Source organism: Callorhinus ursinus, unplaced genomic scaffold (genome assembly GCF_003265705.2).
Source record: "Callorhinus ursinus isolate GAN/ISIS: 27379988/994484 unplaced genomic scaffold, GSC_fseal_2.0 scaffold16, whole genome shotgun sequence".
Taxonomy (NCBI): Eukaryota; Metazoa; Chordata; class Mammalia; order Carnivora; family Otariidae; genus Callorhinus; species Callorhinus ursinus.
In genome coordinates this window covers 16,680,156-16,699,392 of record NW_027397078.1, presented here as the reverse complement: position 1 = coordinate 16,699,392, position 19,237 = coordinate 16,680,156, and the positions used below count along the sequence as shown (strand labels likewise).

The window sequence follows — 19,237 nt, the reverse complement described above, 5'->3', positions numbered from 1 at the left end:
ACAATGTAAACAAAAATACACCCAAATCATTGAATTATACACTTTAAAATGGGTACATTGTATGGTATATGAATTATGTGTCAGTAAAGCTATTAAAAAATCATTCTTATTAAGCCAGTGTGGTAATAGCTGAAGGACAGACACAGTAAAATGGAAGAGAATAAAGGATGCAGGAGCAGATTCAGATGTATGTTCACGTGATTTATGACAACGTTGCCACAGGAGTACAGTGGGAAAAGAATTGCCTTTTGATAGACTGATGTTGTTTTCATGATATATTCATATGTGCCACTGGTTTTAAAGAATAAGTATGTATTAATTTGATAAATATTTAAAAATATTAGATTTATAAAGTAGCCAAGGTAGAAAGACAAAGACTCACAAGTTAGGTGACTAAGCAACTAAGTAACTAAACAAACAAACAAATACATAAAACACCTTTTGCATCAATCACTGATTAAGTCTATACCATAAGTAAGGATAAGTAATTTTGATTTATAATACTTGAAGCAGACCATCTCCATCTGAGTTAAATACCGTCAGTATACACCTGAACAATGAAATTATTTCATCCCTTTTCCAGTCTAATTCTTTAGCATAACTCATGCAAAGTAACAATGGTATATATATTTTGTCATTTGGTCATTAATGTATTGCCATCCACCATCACCATTCTTGCCATCCATAATGAATCACGGAGCCAAATCAAATGGTCAGATTAAAAAACACACCAATCCACACACCAGTTCCCCTCCCCCAACCCCAGCAATAAAACACCCTCGAAACAAAACAAATACAAACATTGGCAACATTTAACACATGTGACAGCAGAGATGGTTAACGTCTAACCTTTATCCACTGAAGATTTGTCTGCTTGAGCTTATTTTCAAGTTTATCTTGCTCTTCTGGGCTTATGGGAGCACTTACAAGCACTGTTCCTCCAGTTTCATTTAATTGTTTTAGAATTCCCTGGCGCAGGGGCAACTCTTCTGCTAGTAACTGAAACAGACAAATGCAACAACGTTTGAAATGAATTACAGCACAATTCCAACTATCTTGTCTTTGTCTCTATTGATTAGTCTATCAAAACGAAGCAACTTGACTGAAGGCTGGCTGGTACCTCAAATACCAATGGCTTTCCACAGAGCACAGAACTGATGGACTGGAGCACCCACTCCCAAGGAGATAAACCTATATACTGTATCCCTGGGAGATTCTTTTCAAGAAAAAAAGAATCACGTCGTATCATGAGCTCCAAAAATTAACACCCCAAGCATTGTTCAGACTCTGAAAACACATCTCTGTCAGAAATAGAGCAATCTGGGTAAATTCGTGATCCTCTCAGGTATTAAGCATCCATGCTATAATTTACTACTGAGTAAGAAATTGCGTTATCATATTGGGAGCTAACTAACATTGAGACCATACCAGGTACCAGGCGCTGGGTTAACCTCATCACATATTATATAAAAATTAACTAAGATAATATAATTCTATAGGTAGATCCTATTATCTTCCTCTTATACAGAAGGAAGCTGAGACAGAGAGATTAAATCCCGACAGAGAGGTTAAATACCAGCTCCAAGGACACAAAAATAGTAAGCAATGGAGCTGTGATTCCAACTTGGGCAATTTCATTAATGAACCCTATTTTGGACTCCTCCACATCCCTGCATTTCTTTTATTCATTCAGTCTTCCATTACGAATGCCCTTTCCCAAGACCTACAAAACCACCATGGTTGTTAATAACTGTCCTTTATTTATTTGTGTCATCTAGAGCTACAGTGTCCAATATAGTATCACGAGCCACATGAGGCTACTTAAGTTTAAATTAATTAAATTTCAATAACATAAAAAAGTCAGTTCCCCGGTCACACTACCTTTCAAGTACTCAAAAGGCATACACAGCTCGTGGCTACTGCAATAGACAATAAGAGCATTACCACCATTACAGAAAGTTCTGTTGGACAGTGCTGATCTAGACTGTCTAAAGAAAATAGAAAATCAATGCATATATATTAATAAGTACCATTAAACATGTCTCTTAAATGAGTTATCAATTATATTGCTATACATACACTCGATACATTTAGGAAAGATTAATTTTCAAGAACAGACTGAGTTCATTTTTCTATGACATACCCATCTTCAAATGAACTATAGATTCAAAACTTGGTGTTTTTTTTTTTTTTGTTGCCATATCAGACATAGAGTAGGTACTCAATATTTGTTTACTGAACTAAGCATTAATTTTATTTTTATACTTTATCCTCTGTTCAGGTACAAATTTCTTGTTTCACAGAAATAAAGTGGTTGACATGGGAGTCTAATTTGCATGTACAAACCAACTGAATCATTGATAAAGGAGCAATTCCATTTCCCTTTGATTGTATGACCTTGTAAAATGAGGATAACAGCAAGCAACCATTTTGAAAGTTTTATACGAAGATTAAATAAATAGCAGATGTAAGTGCATCTAATACTTAGCAAATAGAGGACGATTAAATGTTAATTTCCCCTTCCTTTTCACCTTCGTTTCAAGAATTATAGTAAAACAGATCCAAATAAGTTTCTTTCCTAAAACTAAAACCAGGAAAGTTAATCCAACTACACAATCAGTGCACGTCAGTCAGCCAGGTGAGATAATCAGTAATAAGCAGATATCGCAGTAGGAAGGCTTGAAAAGCCACTTGAAAAGGCTGGATGTCTATTCAACCAGTATAGAATGTAAACCAACACCATGCACCCCCAACCACTCCGATTCAGGCTAATCGAACGCCTCTAATTAGAGGCTGAAATAATGAGATTGATTTGGCAATTAAGATCCTTCCTAAGAAATGGGATTCATTTCTATAAAGTCCCTCCAGTTTCTGAAATAATTTGGAGTTGTAAAATTCTCCAATATATCTAAGATCAATTTCAAATTAGTTTCCAAAATACTGCCATGGATTTTACACACACACACACACACACACACACACACACACACACACACACACGTACTTTTTACAAAAAAAAATACTTGCTGGGAAACACTGGGTTAAAACAATATAAAGTTTTGAGGAAATCTAGTGAGGAACTATCAATAACCTAATGGAAATCAGAGATTAAATACCTTAAAAAATAGATTCATATAACTCTTTATACAAGTAGGCCCTGTGGGTTTTTAGAAAACAAAATTACCTTGACTTGTTCAAGTTTTTCTTTTAGCTGCTGCTCATTTCCAGGTTCAAGTGGAATACTAGCAACGTTATCTGCTTCCTCCAACCATAAAACAAATTCATTTACATCTCTTTGAAATTCTAACAAGATATTCTTTTGTTCCTCTAGCCTGGAGAAATAAGAATAAAACTGTTATAAACAACATATTTCTCAAACTTTTCTTTCTTCCTTTTTTTTTTTTTTAAGAAAACTCAGAAACAAACAAAAAAAACCTGTGGTAACACTTTCAAGAAAATAAGAAATTTAAAAGATGTTAACAATACACAATTTTTTAAAGAAAATTCATTTACTTTGAACAGAGCGACCTCAATATCTCCAACACTTCTTAAATGTAAGAGGTTAAAACTGGTAAAGAAAAAAACTTCTAATTTTAAAATTCCAACATTATGTTATTAAATGAGAGCAGTGTTTTTCAACCTCAGCGCTACTGACATTTCGGGTTCAATAACTCTTAGTTGTGAGGGGCTGTTCTCCGCTTTGTAGGAGGCTTAGCAGTATCCCTGGCCTTCCTCCATTCGATGCCAGTAGCATATCCCTCCCTCAACTCTGACAAGCAAAAATGTCTTAAGGCACTACCAAATATCCCCTCGGGAGCAAAACTGCCCTGGGGTGAGAGCCACTGCACTAGAATAAGTACATAGTATGAAGTTGCATGCTCTAAAATGCTTAAATAAAATACACCTTTCTGGGAAGTTGTAGAATAAAAGTAAAAGCAAGGGAATAAAAAGAACACTTAAGTTTTTACATGTTAAAATGTTTTCCAAATTATGATTCACAGTCTTTCTTGAGGAAAGCGGAAAACTGAGTTAAAATACATCACATATGTTGTACTAATGGAAGTTTTCACTTATAAAAATATGTATACTGTATGTTTTTCAATTAGCCATAAATTTATTCTTACATGTTGAATCATAACACAGTTGAACAAAATGGTCTGCACCTCAGATAATTTATAATGTTTTGTTTTGTTGTTTTTTGAGAGAGATATATCTCCTGTATGTAAGCTTTTAATTGAATACACAAACACACACGCACACACACACAGACATACATATACATAGGTGTACTTTTCTACATAAATATATGTAGGAAAGTATGTAAGCTTTCAATTGAATATATATACACATACATAAGTACAAAGCTTATATATATACACATACATAGGTACGCACACATATATATATACAACATATATATTCATACATATGACTATATGTATATATAGGAAAGTAAAACTATGACTGCTGTGTAGCTCAAGATATTTTTTTTAAAGATTTTATTTATTTATTTGACAGAGAGATAGTGAGAGCAGGAACATAAGCAGGGGGAGTGGGAGAGGGAGAAGCAGGCTTCCCGCTGAGCAGAGCAGGGAGCCCGATGCGGGGCTCGATCCCAGGAGCCTGGGACCATGACCTGAGCCGAAGGCAGATGCTTAACGACTGAGCCACCCAGGCGCCAGCTCAAGATATTTTTAAAAAGTGTACAAATGACCAGAAAAAATAGAATGTTATCAGAAGCCCAGAGGCCCCTCTTGTCCCTTGCAGTCACTACCTCCAAGTATAACCAGTATCCTGTCAACTTCGATTATGTTGCCTATATTGAACACTGAGTATATGGAATGATATGCTATATACTCTTCTGTGTCTTGTCTCTTTCACTCAACATAATGTTTACAATAACCAACCATGTGGTATATAGCTTAATTTGTTTAATCTCCTGGCTTTAGAGTATTGAATTGTTTAAATATATATCTCTGTTGGTGGACATTTGGGTGGTTTCCATTTTGGGGATGTTTACATGTTTTTTTTGGTTTCAATTTAAAAAATATTTATCAGGGTCTTACTAACTTACTTACTTACTAACCAGTAGCAAGGCTACTGGGCATTAGTATTAAAGATAGATATGTTGTGTGCCTTGCCTTGATGATCTCACAGTCCATGAGAGGAAACAAGAGATCCCCACGTGTAGGAATAAGACACAGCCTGTCTCATTTATAGCCTGTGCAAAGACAGGGTGTTGAAAGAACTACTATTACAGTCTTTCCCCAAACCAGGTCCACTTACTGAATTTATGCTTGCCTATATTCAGTTTTGCTCTTTGATGAGAGTTTGTCCAAAGTCTGTTCTAGGGCATGTGAGGAGACATTCTCTTCTCTCTCTATTCCTAACAAAGCAGACCCTATGAAAACTCAAGTCATATTCCAGGATCCTATGGAAACCTAAGGCATATTATGTCACTGTTGCAGTAAAAACTCTTCTATTGCCTCCCAATTTATTCACAGCAAAGCCAAAGTCATTACAGTGTTCTGTGAGGGTCCAGATCTGTGCTGTCCAATATAGTAGATACCTTCCCATGTGGCTACTAAGCACCTGAAATGCTGTAAGGGGAATTGAGATGTGCTTTAAGTGTCCAATATACACCAGATTTCAAAGACTTAGTACAAAAAAATTGTTCTATCTGAACCTTCTACTCAAGTTTGCTGAGAACCTACAACTGCTGTAAAACAGAAAACCTTTTTTTTAAAGATTTTATTTGAGAGAGAAAGAGAATGAGAGAGAGAGAGAGAGTGCACAAGGGGCGGGGAGGGTCAGAGGGAGAAGCAGACTCCCCGCTGAGCAGGGAGCCCGATGCGGGACTCGATCCTGGGACTCCAGGATCATAAGCTGAGCCGAAGACAGTCGTTTAACTAACTGAGGCACCCAGATGCCCCCAGAAAATTATTTTAAAAAAAAGAATGAAAACATCTCATTAATACTTTTTTCATTAATACTTTCTATATGATGTACAGGTTGAAATAATATGTTTAATATATTGGGTTAAGTGATATACTCATTTCATCTGTTCCCACTTCTTTAAAAGAAGATGTGGCAACTATATAAATTTCAATTACACATGTGGCTCACCTTATTTTTCTATTGACCAGCACTGATCTAGGAAATCTGCTGATCCCCAATCTCCTTACTTCTCTGACCTCATTTCCATCTACTCTGTATTTCTCTTATCTTTCTTGAGACCCTCTGTCTTCCTTGCTGTGCTCCTCAAATATACTACATGGGTTCCCGCTTCTGAGTCTCTGTACTTGCTGTATTTTTCTGCTGACAGTGTCCTTCCCTCAAATATTAAACATGGCTGGCTCCCTCACCTTCTGCAGGTCTTCCCTGATGAACCTACTGAAGATTACATTTCTCCTCCCAAATGTCTATTCTTTCTCTCTGTTTTTATCTTTCTAGTTCCTAAATGTAACAAACACTATAATTTGGTTATTTTATAGGACGTCTTTCTCACACACATGAAATTAAACTTCCTGACAGCAAAGATTTTTATTTATTGCTGTAACCCTTGCTCCTGGAACAATGTTTGGCACAGATTAGATGCTAAATCAGTAACTGTTACATTAACGAATGAATTCTGCCATCATTCTTTTCCATTTTACATGCATTCCTATTTTAAAAGAACCCTTCCTAGTCTTTATAATACCGATAGGTAACGGGGACTAAAAAGTGCACCTGTCCTCATGAGCACCGGGTGATGTATGGAAGTGTTGAATCACTATACTGCACACCTGAAACTAATATTACACTGGTTGTTAACTAATTAGAATTTAAATAAAAACTTAAAAGAATCTTTCCCATTCTTTGTAATACTGATTCTGAAACATGGTCTAATTTACCCGCCAATGTGTATGACAATATTTCACCAAACTGAAGACACCTTCAGTTGCAGGTCATATAAGACCATCCTAAGTTCTGCCAGGCATGAATTGGAAAAGTCATGGTGCTGATTAAACTATGACGTTTTTCGTTTGAAGGCTTTCCTTCAATTAAGAAGTTGTTCTTTTAGATTTCTTTATATTTTTGTCATATAGTCCTCTTGCATACACATGAAAAGTAAAATATAAGTGAAAAACTGATGAGGTAGTCCTAAAACTTTCTCATATTTAGAACTTGCCTCTCCTATATCACTTTTCCCTTCAGAGTAATTGACCTCTGTCTTTACCCACACCCTATCAGAGGATGATTTCTTAAGAGGGCTCCACCACTGTTTCTTGGATTTTCTGCCAAACCACATATGGTCTGGCCAGCAGAGATTGTAAAACCCATCCTGGTTTCAGTGATTTTAATGTGATAAAACGTGCAGGTTAGAATGGATGAAATTGACATTGGGGAGGGTATGTGCTATGGTGAGCACTGTGAATTGTGTAAGACTGTTGAATCACAGACCTGTACCTCTGAAACAAATAATACCTGTTAAAAAAAAAAAAAAAAGAAGATAGCAGGAAGGGAAAAATGAAGGGGAGGTAATCAGAGGGGGAGACGAACCATGAGAGACGATGGACTCTGAGAAACAAACTGAGGGTTCTAGAGGGGAGGGGGGTGGGGGATGGGTTAGCCTGGTGATGGGTATTAAAGAGGGCACGTTCTGCGTGGAGCACTGGTTGTAATACGCAAACAATGAATCATGGAACAGTACATAAAAAACTAATGATGTAATGTATGGTGATTAACAACATAATAAAAAAACAGAACAAGAATTAATAACATGGGACTGAATAAGGTGAGGAAGATAAAAAAAAAAAAAAAGAATGGATGAAATTTAGTTCATTTGCACAACTTCCCAGTGCTGACATAGTGACTCAGGTTCTTTTGGCTGCTACCAAGTGGCTGGTTGGTTCAGGATTTTTTAAAAAAATTCATAATATAATAACAGTTTACTGTTATCTTTAACTTATAATTATGAATGGATATTATTATCAGCATTATCTGCCTGATGCTTGAGCTCATTTTCCATTAACAGAGTCAATAAAGATTTGGCATTACTTTCCATGGGAATTAATATTTGATTACATGAGTTTTTGCCAATGACGAATATTTTGGCCCCTCTTGTACACGAAAAGTAAGGATGCGGACATTAATGCCTAATGTTGACATTACTGGTTAGCAAAGTATTCAAGATCTATACAGGGAGGGTCAGGAGATAAAGCTGGTGAGGTGGCTAGCCGATGGATTATGAAGTACCTAGAATGTTTTGTTTTAATCTGTAGGTGATGAACGACTTAAAGGTTTTTAGTAGGGCCAGATTTCATCCAAAGCTCACTCTGGCTATCCTGTGGAAAATGGATGTGGGCACAGGTGGTATGACAAGAGACTGAGGAATCAAGTATGAGATTCTCATAAAAGGACAGGCATAAAGTAACGAAGGTTCAAGTCATCAAGGCCTAACAGAGGAAAAGGGTAAGACAGGATACATGAAAAATGTAGGAGAAGATTCAACAGGACTTGTGGATAAAAGAAGACAGACTGGTATTAGTGGCTAGTAATCGTTGAGCAATTACTAGGTGGTATCCACTGAATCAAGTACCAAGTCCCCACATTACCCCTATGAGATGGTACTCATCTTTCCTCATTTGCAGATGAAAGAAAATCCTGCTTAGTATTTTGCCCAAGGTCATACAGCTATTACGTAGTCAATCCAGCATTCAGTCCTGGGTCATCTGGGTCCAGAGTCTGTGCTCCTCACCTGACCACTACATCTGGTCTATGAGTGCTTTCCACCTTATCTAGCTGAGTAGACAGTATTTACTCCAGCTGAGAGTACACTGAATTGCATCAGATATTTAGGGGGAAATTACTAGTAGAAAAACGAGATCTGGAGCTTAAAGAGCTGGAAATATAGACTTCAGAGTCCTCAGCAAGATGTTGGTGGATAAAACATGGTAAACTAATTTTTGCATTAATAATTTACTCTTCATATTTGGCATCTTCTGAGTCCATTCTTTCTTTATTTTCAGATTAATGATTAGCAATTCTCCCTTGTGCTTATTTAAATGGAAAAATTAAAGAAAAAGTCCATTTCACAGCTATTCATTGATTCCTTATGTATGAGCAACCTGTGGCTCCTGCTCATCCCCCACGTTCCCTTCTTCGATGTGGAAAGCCAGAGGAATGCCTAGAGTGTTCTTCTGGCCCCTCCAAAAGCTACAGGGGCCGGTGAATGAGTTCTTCACCTCAACAAACACTCAGCTGAAGGAGAACATGGTTCTCCCTTCGTGCAGTCCACATACTGGTTTTCAGTGATGATCCTGAAGCCCCTACCTTTGACTTCAGAGAAATGAAAGGGGAGAAGGGAGGAAACTGAGCCTCGTGAGAAAAACTGCACTCCCTACAAAGCTATGCCATACCATCTGATCCTCTGACATGGACTGGGACACAGGGCGCAGAGGAGGTTGAAGTCACCAGTAGTAAACATAGTACTGCTGTCACTTCTTATTAAACCCTACGGGGAAGTGGCTGGTGTCAATTGCTGGCAGCTTGCTTTAGAATGTGGAAGAGAACCATTTGCCCACAGACTCTGGACTGAGAAGCAATTCTTAAAGAGGAAAAATTCCATTATAGACATCCTTTATTTGTTTTAAAGTTCTAAGGTGGTTCAAATTCTTGGGTCTAAGTTTCAAGAGTGTGTGTCAGTCTACCTCATCATTTTTCTTTTTTCCTTTCTCTCCTTCCTCCTCCCTCCCTCCCTTCCTTCCATCCATCCTTCCTTCCTTCTTCTCTTCCTTCCTTCCTCCCTCCCTCCTTTCCATCCATCTCTCCATCCTTCTTCGCTTCCTTCCTCCCTTCACAAATCTTTGTCTCCTTTAGAATTTGGCTCCATCATCTTGCAGTGTCCCAGATGCTTAGAGCAACCTTAGTCCTACCATTTCTTTTTTCTCATTTTAGTTAACTAAAACTTTGCTAAAATCAGATTACATTTGTAAAACAGATGGGTAAAGCTTTTCTCAGCCTTCATCTAGAAGTTGACCATATCAGCAAGAGAAAAAAATCCAAAGCCTAACAAACAAAAGCTTAAAGAGCAAGAGAGAGTAATATCAAACCGAAAAAAAAAGAGCACCTCAAACCTAGAATAAAATTCTAAAAGTATCTCCAGCCTCCACTTCAAACATGTCTCAATTACTTGCATGTATTTTTCTTTCAGGAATATTCAGCCAAGAAAAAGAGGGAAAATGTACTTATTCATTTTCATTGAGATTTATATATTTAATTGCTATCAAACTCTATAAACATTGTGTACCAATTTTCCAAATTTAATATTCTACTGTATTTCCTTAGGTCATTAATTATTCTTTGAAAAATTGATTTTTCTGATCTGAGTAATAACCCATATGTAGATACACCATATTTCACCATTCTTTTATTATTAGACATTTAGTTTGGTTCCTATTTTTCATCATAATAAATAATTCTCTAAAAATACATTTGTTTATACATTTTGGCTTACGTGTCTAATTTCCTTAGACTAAGGAAGAAAAGTACACAATAAGAACACTAAGGATTTCGATACACATTGCTACATTTCTTTGCAAAGCTGGTAACGGGAACACTCATGCCCTTCTACCAATAGTTATAAAACACTTGTCTCAACACCCATTTACCACTACAGCACATTATGATTTATATGCTTGATAGAAGAAAAATAGTTTGTCATGGATGTTTTTTCTGTTTTTTATTAATAGAAAAGTTGACAAAATTTGTGTATTTGTGTCTATTTGTCATTTGCTTCTACTATCAATTGTCTGCTGTGTCTGTTGCCTATTTTTCCTGTGTTTTGTTTGTAAAAGTCCTTTTCATGTTATCCAGTTTGATAAAAAATAAAAATTAAAAAATATTGAGAATATTTTTCTAGTTTCCATTTTACCTTTTGAATTTTTATATTTTTGTTTCTAAATAAAATGTTATCACTTTCTTTGTGATTTCTTTCATTGATACTACTCTGAAAATTGTGAACATCCTACAGTTGTTTAAATATTCACCTTTATATTATTTTGGATCATTATACTTCCATTTACAACGAATAAAAACAATCCATCTTAAATTTATATAGCTAAGTTTCTGACCTTGAAGGGTTTTTGAGAAATTGATTATTTTTCCCCAGCACAATCTATTCTCTACTGATTTGTGGTTATTTCCTCATTTTGTGTTTCATATGTAATGAGGTTCTGTTTACTGATCTACTATAGATTTTTTGACAGTAATGCACTACTGCAAGCACTGTAGCTTTAAAGGAGGCTTAATTTCGGGTAGGTTAACCTCTCTTACTTTAGCTCTTCTAATTTATGTAATATGAGTATCATTTGGTCAAATTACAGAATAAATCTCACTGGAGATTTTGATAGGGATTCCATCAAATCAATAAATTATTTTATGAAGAATTACTGTCTTTCCGGTATGAATCTGTTAAATTTTCTGTATTTACAGTGCATTTGGAGTGTATCTGGGACTCATCCGTGCATTATAAATAATTAAGTATGTTTTCTAATTAACTTGCAGCATCAGTTTGAAAGGCAGTGACTTGATATGGTTTTATGGATATTAACTGTATACTAATCTAGAAAATTCTTAAGTACTCCCAGATAGAATAAATCATCGCTTTAAAAAGTAAAAGTTTTGGCTAAGCTATTTGCCATAATCTTTCTCTTCACACAATGTTTGTGGAAAACTTTTCTGAATGATTTAATTTTTTTTTAAAAAGTACAGCATCTTTTTAAATATGAAAACATTTGGTAGTCATTTCTTGTCTAGGTCTGTTTTTTATACTTTGAAATATAAAAAAGATGGTGCCAAAATCCCACCGGGACCTTGTTATAATCTGCTTTTTCAAGCGCATGTGTTTTCTGAAATTTCAAAAGCCTCGATTTGAAGTTTTAAAAGCTGCAATTTGAATTTATGTATTCAGATGATTGCAGAAAAGCAAAGGAACACAGTTAGCATTTCCAGGCTTGTCTCTTGACGGAACAGTTTAAATGTGCTTTATATTGGCATTCATCACATGAAGTGTTATTTCTTTGTTTACCTACTCGCTTAATGCTTATGGTAGGATTTATTCAGGCATGTGGTAGTAATAATAATGAATGGGATATTTAACATTACCCATCTGCAATTAAGTGCTAAATATTTTACTTTTAGAGGCATTTCAATACATTTAGTTATTTTTTTTTTTTAAAGAATGGCTTCTGTTTGAAATATTGGCTCTGTTGCCGTTTACATTATAAATGCTCTTAATGCAATTGAAGGAAGCACATATTATGATGGGGAGAGATTTGCATAATCAGAAAGGAAGAGTTATGGATGTGCTGCTAAATTCAATGAATTTAACATTAACTCTTAATGAACATGTTCTGTGGGGTTGCCGTTACCGTAAGAGAAAGACTGCCAAATCACATGGCATGATTTTAGAAGGGGAGGATCTACGAAGTGTTTCAGGCCAACCGCTAGATATTTTCACATTTGAATCTTTTTAAATACTCAATACATCCCTTGCATTGCCTCTGTAAAATTGCCAATGAAGAAAGTGAAACCCCGGGGAGATATATATACCATATATATCCCAATATAAGGCGATTATCTCTCCCATTTTCCAAATAAGAAGTACCTCGCTAAGTTTTTTTTTTTTTTAAGATTTTATTTATTTATTTGAGAGAGAGAGAATGAGAGATAGAGAGCATGAGAGGGAAGAGGGTCAGAAGGAGAAGCAGACTCCCCGCTGAGCAGGGAGCCCGATGCGGGACTCGATCCCGGGACTCCAGGATCATGACCTGAGCCGAAGGCAGTCGCTTAACCAACTGAGCCACCCAGGCGCCCCCCTTGCTAAGTTTTTGATTAACTGTTAACATAGAAACTTCAGAAAATGTAGAGAGAATCAACACCTGCTATCTACGCAGCTTAATTAATTTGATTGCACATACTAATTTAAAATTATATATTATATTAGAAAAATCACATTTTCACCTTCCCAGTTTATAAAGTAGTTGTGTATACATTCCTCACATCCATGTTCAACACTGGAGTTGTCACTCTGATGGATGCACTTTTTGAGTCACCTAATTCAGTTTTCTAGACAGAGTCATCTTCACTTCTACCCACAGGGCCTGATATATGGCACTGCCGAGTCCATGTATAAGGTTCTACTGGAAATTTTACTCCAAGCTATAAGCACACATTTACACCAGACAGTTCTATGTTATGTAAAGACAGTTTTTCTCTTTTCTGTGCCATATGTCTGTGAGGTACGCAATGTAACCACTTACTGAGTTGCTTATAAAATAATCTTTACAGACCTTGTTTACAATGACATACAACTCTTTCAACTGTGATGTCATACCAACAAAGCTAATCATGACTTCTGTTAATTTTTTTTCCCATTTCTTTCCTTTATCAAGAGACTTCTACAGATAGCCCAAATCCTCATCATTTGAGATGAAATTAATACGTCTTTCCCAGACAGTAGTTTGTTGTTCTGAGCAAAATAAATGAGGATCTTGTAACATGAGAAACTTCAAAAGGATTCAAATGTAAGTCCTCTCTTAAGGTAAAAACAAAAACAAAAACATTTTTAGCCACACACATTAACTTCCCCAGGTCACACCCTCTATAGGACATTGTCAGAATCAGAACCAAAGCATCAACTATTTTTAAATGAACACGCCTCTCGTACCCGGTTCGTGCTGGAGTTACACAGTTAGACATTTATTCATTTTGTCTACAGCTTGTGCTTTATTAAACTGAAGTGCTCCTGAGAGAAATAACGTATCAAGGTTGCTCAGGCTTTTATTTCTCAATAGTAAGGAAAAAATTATGAAAATGAGAAGGGATATCCTGAAGCTTAGTGGTGACCTACTGAAAGAAAAAGAAAACCAAATCAAGGCCCTGCAAGTTATTACTTGAGTGCATGAACTTGGGGAAGTTGCTTAACTTCTATAAGGTAAAAGTTTCTTCATCTTAAAACTGGGACATTTAACATTGCATGGTTGGTTATACGGATTAAATCTGCTCTCAGAAACACCAGTTTTTGTCTAGCGCTTTACTAATAGCATTCAACAAATGGTAGAGAAAATAGTTAAAAAAAAAAAAGGGTAAATCTGGATACTGAGCTGTTAGTTCCATCTCAGAAATTTGCTTAAGCCAACACACTTACACACATAAAAGTTTTTATAAAGCATGCATGAGTACACAGAAGGACTATTTGAAATTGAGCTTTTTGATGAACCAGTTGACAGCTCTATTTCTCTCTTCTGACAAATTTCCTTGACACATTTTGTGGGGGAAACACAATTAGAGTCAAAATGCCAATCTATGAGTAAAAGTGCCACCAGATTAGACTAATTCTAGGTGAAGTAGATGTAGGATTACAATGCAACGAACATATTTATTGAGGGTCTCTTAGTGGCCAGTGATATGGCAACAGATGTAGGCAAGTTTTTGCCCTTGTAGAGCTTACATTCTATTAAGGGGAGACAGACAATACCCAAGATAAACTGAAACATGTAGATTGTGACATAGTGTTACATGCTACACAGAAAAAAAGTGAAGCCAGGAAGAAAGGGAATATTGAGTGGAGTCGGAGGCTGGTTTTGCAATTTTATATCAATCAGAGAAAGCTTCACTGAGAAGGGTTATTTGAGAACGGCAATCTGCTCACCAAAAAATTTGATCCCCTTCTCTTCAACACAAAGCTAGCTGTCATTTCCCATCCTCCACTGCCATTGGGTATGGCCAATAACTGAATTCTAGCCAAGGGAATGTGAGCAAAAGTGAGGTTCACTGATTCCAGGCCTGGCTCGTAACTTAATCCCTACACGTGTGATATTCCTTATTGCTCCTCTTTCTACAGCCACATGTTAAAAATGTCAGAGCCACAAAATCAATGTAGCTTGGGTCTTTGATTCACAATTTGGAGCGGAGCTGTTTGTTGATCAGAAACAACTTCGTGAATTTTGCATGAGTGAGACACTTGCATTGCTGAGCCACTGAAATGCAGAGCTTCTTTTTAAGTGGCAGCTTAAATTAAAGTAGATAATAAATGAGGTGAGGGAGCAAGCCATGCAGATAATGGGGCGGGGGGAGAGCGCTCTAAGCAAAAGAGAAAAAACACAAAGGTCCTGAGGCAGGAGTGTGGGCAGAATATGCCCAGAACAAGGAAGCGAAAAAAAAAAAATTGCAATGGAATGAAGGTAACTCAGTTCTTAGATAAAAAAGAAATACTAGAATAATCTTTTGGGGGAGTTGCCGGATTGAACTCTGTTCTCCAATCCTACTTTAATAGGTCCAATTGACTAACTGAATCCCAGAACTTCTGGATTTTTAATTGTATGCTGTCTAAGCAGGTGCTGGAACTGATTTATAAAAACACTAAGGATACTTTGGACCTTCATCTGTCAGAGGCAGAGTCACATAATTTATCAGCAAAGGCTGTAATAAAGCCATTGCCATGTGGTGGAAGATGCAATGAAAAGTGAATGACCTCAGTTTTTCTGCTTTCAATCGTAACTAGGTTTTTCTCTTCCCATGTATCATCCATCATCTTCCCTCCCAAGCCACCTTCTCTGTCAGCCTCCATGGATGTCTTTGCAGCTCCTAGTCTCTCAAGCTAGATATCGGAGGCATCCTTGTTTCTTTCCTGTCTCTTACTCCCAGACTGCATCAATAAATGTGTCCTCACACTTCCACGTGAGATAGCTCTCTCAAATGTGTCCACTTCTCTCCATTCTCCCTGCCACCAACTCCTCCTCCCATCCTCTCTGTCTGGATTACTGAGGTTATTTCTTAACTGGGTTCTGCGACCCACCTTGCCATCTTCTTATCCATTCTCAACACTTCAGAAGGAATCCTGTTTCTAAAATATGTCTCTGATTATACCTTCACAGTAACTCCCTAGGGTCATTGGGATAAAATCCAACTTCTTTAACAGGGATCAGAAAGCTCTTTATGATGTGATCTCTACTTCTCTTTCTTCATCTTTCTTTGCATTCTAAAATCCATTGAACTTACCCTTCAATCCAGTACTGTACTCATGTTAGAACTTAGCATACTCTGCTCCTTCTGTCTGGGATACCCTTCCCCCCATCTTGATCTAGGTAGCTTCTAGTTACATTTCCAATCTCAGGCTAGCCATCACTTTCTCTGTGAAGCTTTTCTCAATTATCACCCCCCCACACCACTCAAGTCTCTGTTATGGGCCCTGCTATATAATCCCATGGCTCTTCATCTTGTTTCTATCACAGGGTTTATTGTAATTTCCTATGTCTGTCAATATATTATAAGCACCATAAGGACAGGCATTATACTGTGATCACACTCTATTCTCAGTACCTAGTATGTAGTATCAGTTCAATTCTTAAATTCAGTATCTCAGAATGACACCATGTTAACTGTGTATTGGAGAACAATACCATTATTTACATTACTCTCAGGGGATTCTCCAAGAAAAATAAAGTATGTGTTATGGAAGACAAAGTCTATGGAAGATTGACTAAATTAAGGTCAAGAAAGCTGGATTCTTGAGGTTTCTAAACTATGGCCCATGAGCCAAATCCTGCCCACCACCTGTTTTTGAAAATACAGTTTTTGGGGAACACAGCCACCCCCATTCATTTATATGTCATCTATGACTGTGTTCACAATGGTGGAGCTGAGCAGTTGCAACACAGACTGGGTGGCTCACAAAGCCAAAAGCATTGACTATTTGGTCCTGTACTCAAGTTTGCTGACATCTGCTAGACACTAAATCCCTTTCTTAGATACACACCAGGGAATTAAAGGTAAGAGGTTCTGATATAAGACAATCGGTATCATCTTTTTAAGTCCATTATGTGTATGGTCATGAAAATGTGTGTGGCTATTAAAATGCCCCCTCATCCTTTGAAATAATCATTAGCACTTTACACAATTAGTATTCCATAGTACATAACATGAAGAATGGCTAAAAGGAAAACCAGACATTGCATCTAATTAGAAATATTTATTCTGTTTAAAATGTATTAAAGTCTCCCAGTATGAAGCTATGTTTATTTGGCTTGGAATCAAACACGGAAAATAGTAAGAAAGACCTGGGCCTTTGCCTTTTTTTCCTCTTCTTTGCGTTTATGTTAGTCAAGTTTCTTTTCTTATTTTTCTCTTTCTTCCTAATCCAAAATTAACTATCATTTCTGTAATTTCACATCCTCTTTTTTTTGGTCAGTCTTTTTCTGTGGGTTTTATGGTGATTTTTATTACTGGGCCTGTATTTTGAATTCCTCAGGGTACTCGTAATTTCCACCCCCAGCAAAATGTCATCTGTTGCCCAGCACTCTGTACGTTTCGAGTAGAATATCAATGCATTAGACAGACAAGGAAGTCCAAAGTTCCTCAGAGAGAGAAAAAGGACATATTTTGCTCACTGCTTTCATCATGGAGAAGAAAGGATAAAGGGTTTTTCCATTTGATTTATTTAAAATCTGCACATAACTCCAGGTAAGTTCTTCAGAAACACAGGTTATTATGCTTTAAAAGAATATAGCCATAGGAGATACAAGGATAGTTTTATTCCCTCAAACAGCAATTCCTGAAGTGTGGTCTGGGAACCTCTGGGGGTCTTTTAGTTACTTTGAGCGGGTCTGTGAGGTCAAAACTATTTTCCTAATAATACTATGATATTATTTGCCTTTGTCTCTTTCTCTTTCTATGAGCTTTCCGGAGGCTATATTATGAGCGACATGGCAATACAGTGTAGAAGCAGATGTCAGAGTCAGCTCTCTTAAGGTAAATACTAAAGCGATCCTCAAAAAGGTAAAACAATGTCACTGTTTTCACAATCTTTTTTGTTGTAGAAAAGTTATTTTTCATAAGATATTTGTTACTTTATATTAACATGGAGTGAACTATGATAATTTTTAAATGAATAAATAAAGGTGACAAACATTTCTCAGTTTTAATGTCCAACGTGGTAAAACCAGAGAGAAATTGTTGAAAATGCTGGAAAACGACAGAAAAGAGTAACAATCCTCCTCCTTCCACTCCTCCTCTAATACATTTAACATTTCGAATTTTCTCACAAGGCAATTGAACAGCTCTTGGTTTCCTGGATGCAGCTATGTGGTCTAAGAGCGATGTACTTGGAAACGGTAGTTTGGAATGCCACCTGTTCAAAGGAAAACAGTGGATCTTATTTAGATTGAGGAGGGTATGGTGGTTTTAACAGGGAGCCCCTCTGAGTAACTGAGGTTGAAGCTGAACCATGAAGTAAACATGCCTAGATGAAGTCTAGGGGAATAGCTTTCACACAGAGAAACTTCCTTCAGGCAGTAAATACAGAGAGATTCAGAGGAACTCAAAGTAGACTCCTGTAACTAAAGTGTGGTAAGCAAGGTGGAGAATGGAAGGTAAGGCCAGAGGGCCATGGTAAGGGTTTGACTTTTATCTTAAGTGCAACAGGAAACCATCTACTCAAGGGTCCTAGGAATTCAAAGGGAGGAATGACCACCTTGGAGGCTAGAAAATATGTTCCTTAGATGAAGGGGGAAAGCACTGTAGGAGGAGGATCAGCATAAACAAAGACACAATGACATAGAAGTTCATGGCTTGTTCAATGTTTCCATAGTGAAGAAATGTGGAAGCGGATTGGCAAGACAAAGTACTAGAAAGGTAGGTTTTGGGTCAGGTATTGCAGAACTCCACGTGCCTACAAAGGTTAAAACATACCCTCTGGAGTGCAAGAGAACCACTAAAGATTTTTTAAGTAGAGGTATGGCATAATTCTGTTTAATTTCTAAATAATGTATTTATCAGTCATTAAGGATATAAACAAGTACTTAAATAGGCTGTGTAAACATAATAACTTTTACTGAATTATCTCTGCATATTAAAATTTGATCATGAATAAAATTCATTAGTGTATTATTTATTCAACCTTCCCCATCAGTGATTAAATTCATTAAATATTGTGTATAGGGCACAGAGAAACTTAGCAAGTCTACATAATAGATAATTTAAGATTAGCTTTGACCCATAAAGTAGGCCATTTAATTTAGCTAAGCACACCTTAAAATTAAAAAAAAAATAGTAGAATCCAAATGATAATGCCAAGGATTTTTTTTTTCAAACAGACTTAGTCACATATGGCAGAGTCAAGAGACTGTGAACTAAAATATATATTTCCTGGTTCTTAGATCAAGAGGACAGACAGCAGACTGACATAGCCCTGAAA

At 36.7% G+C, this 19,237-nt stretch overlaps 1 protein-coding gene across 2 annotated transcripts in view; it reads right to left on the bottom strand.

Annotated features, from left to right (window-relative positions):
• The window catches only part of DMD (dystrophin), a 2,222,747-nt gene that overhangs the window by 777,685 nt on the left and 1,425,825 nt on the right, over positions 1-19,237 (bottom strand). For both annotated transcript variants that reach the window (XM_073901937.1, XM_025857655.2), the window contains exons 46-47: positions 3,185-3,332; positions 850-999 (exon numbers count right to left, since the gene is read on the bottom strand). In XM_073901937.1, coding sequence (XP_073758038.1) covers positions 850-999; positions 3,185-3,332 — 298 coding nt within the window. The remainder of the gene's footprint in view (positions 1-849; positions 1,000-3,184; positions 3,333-19,237) is intronic.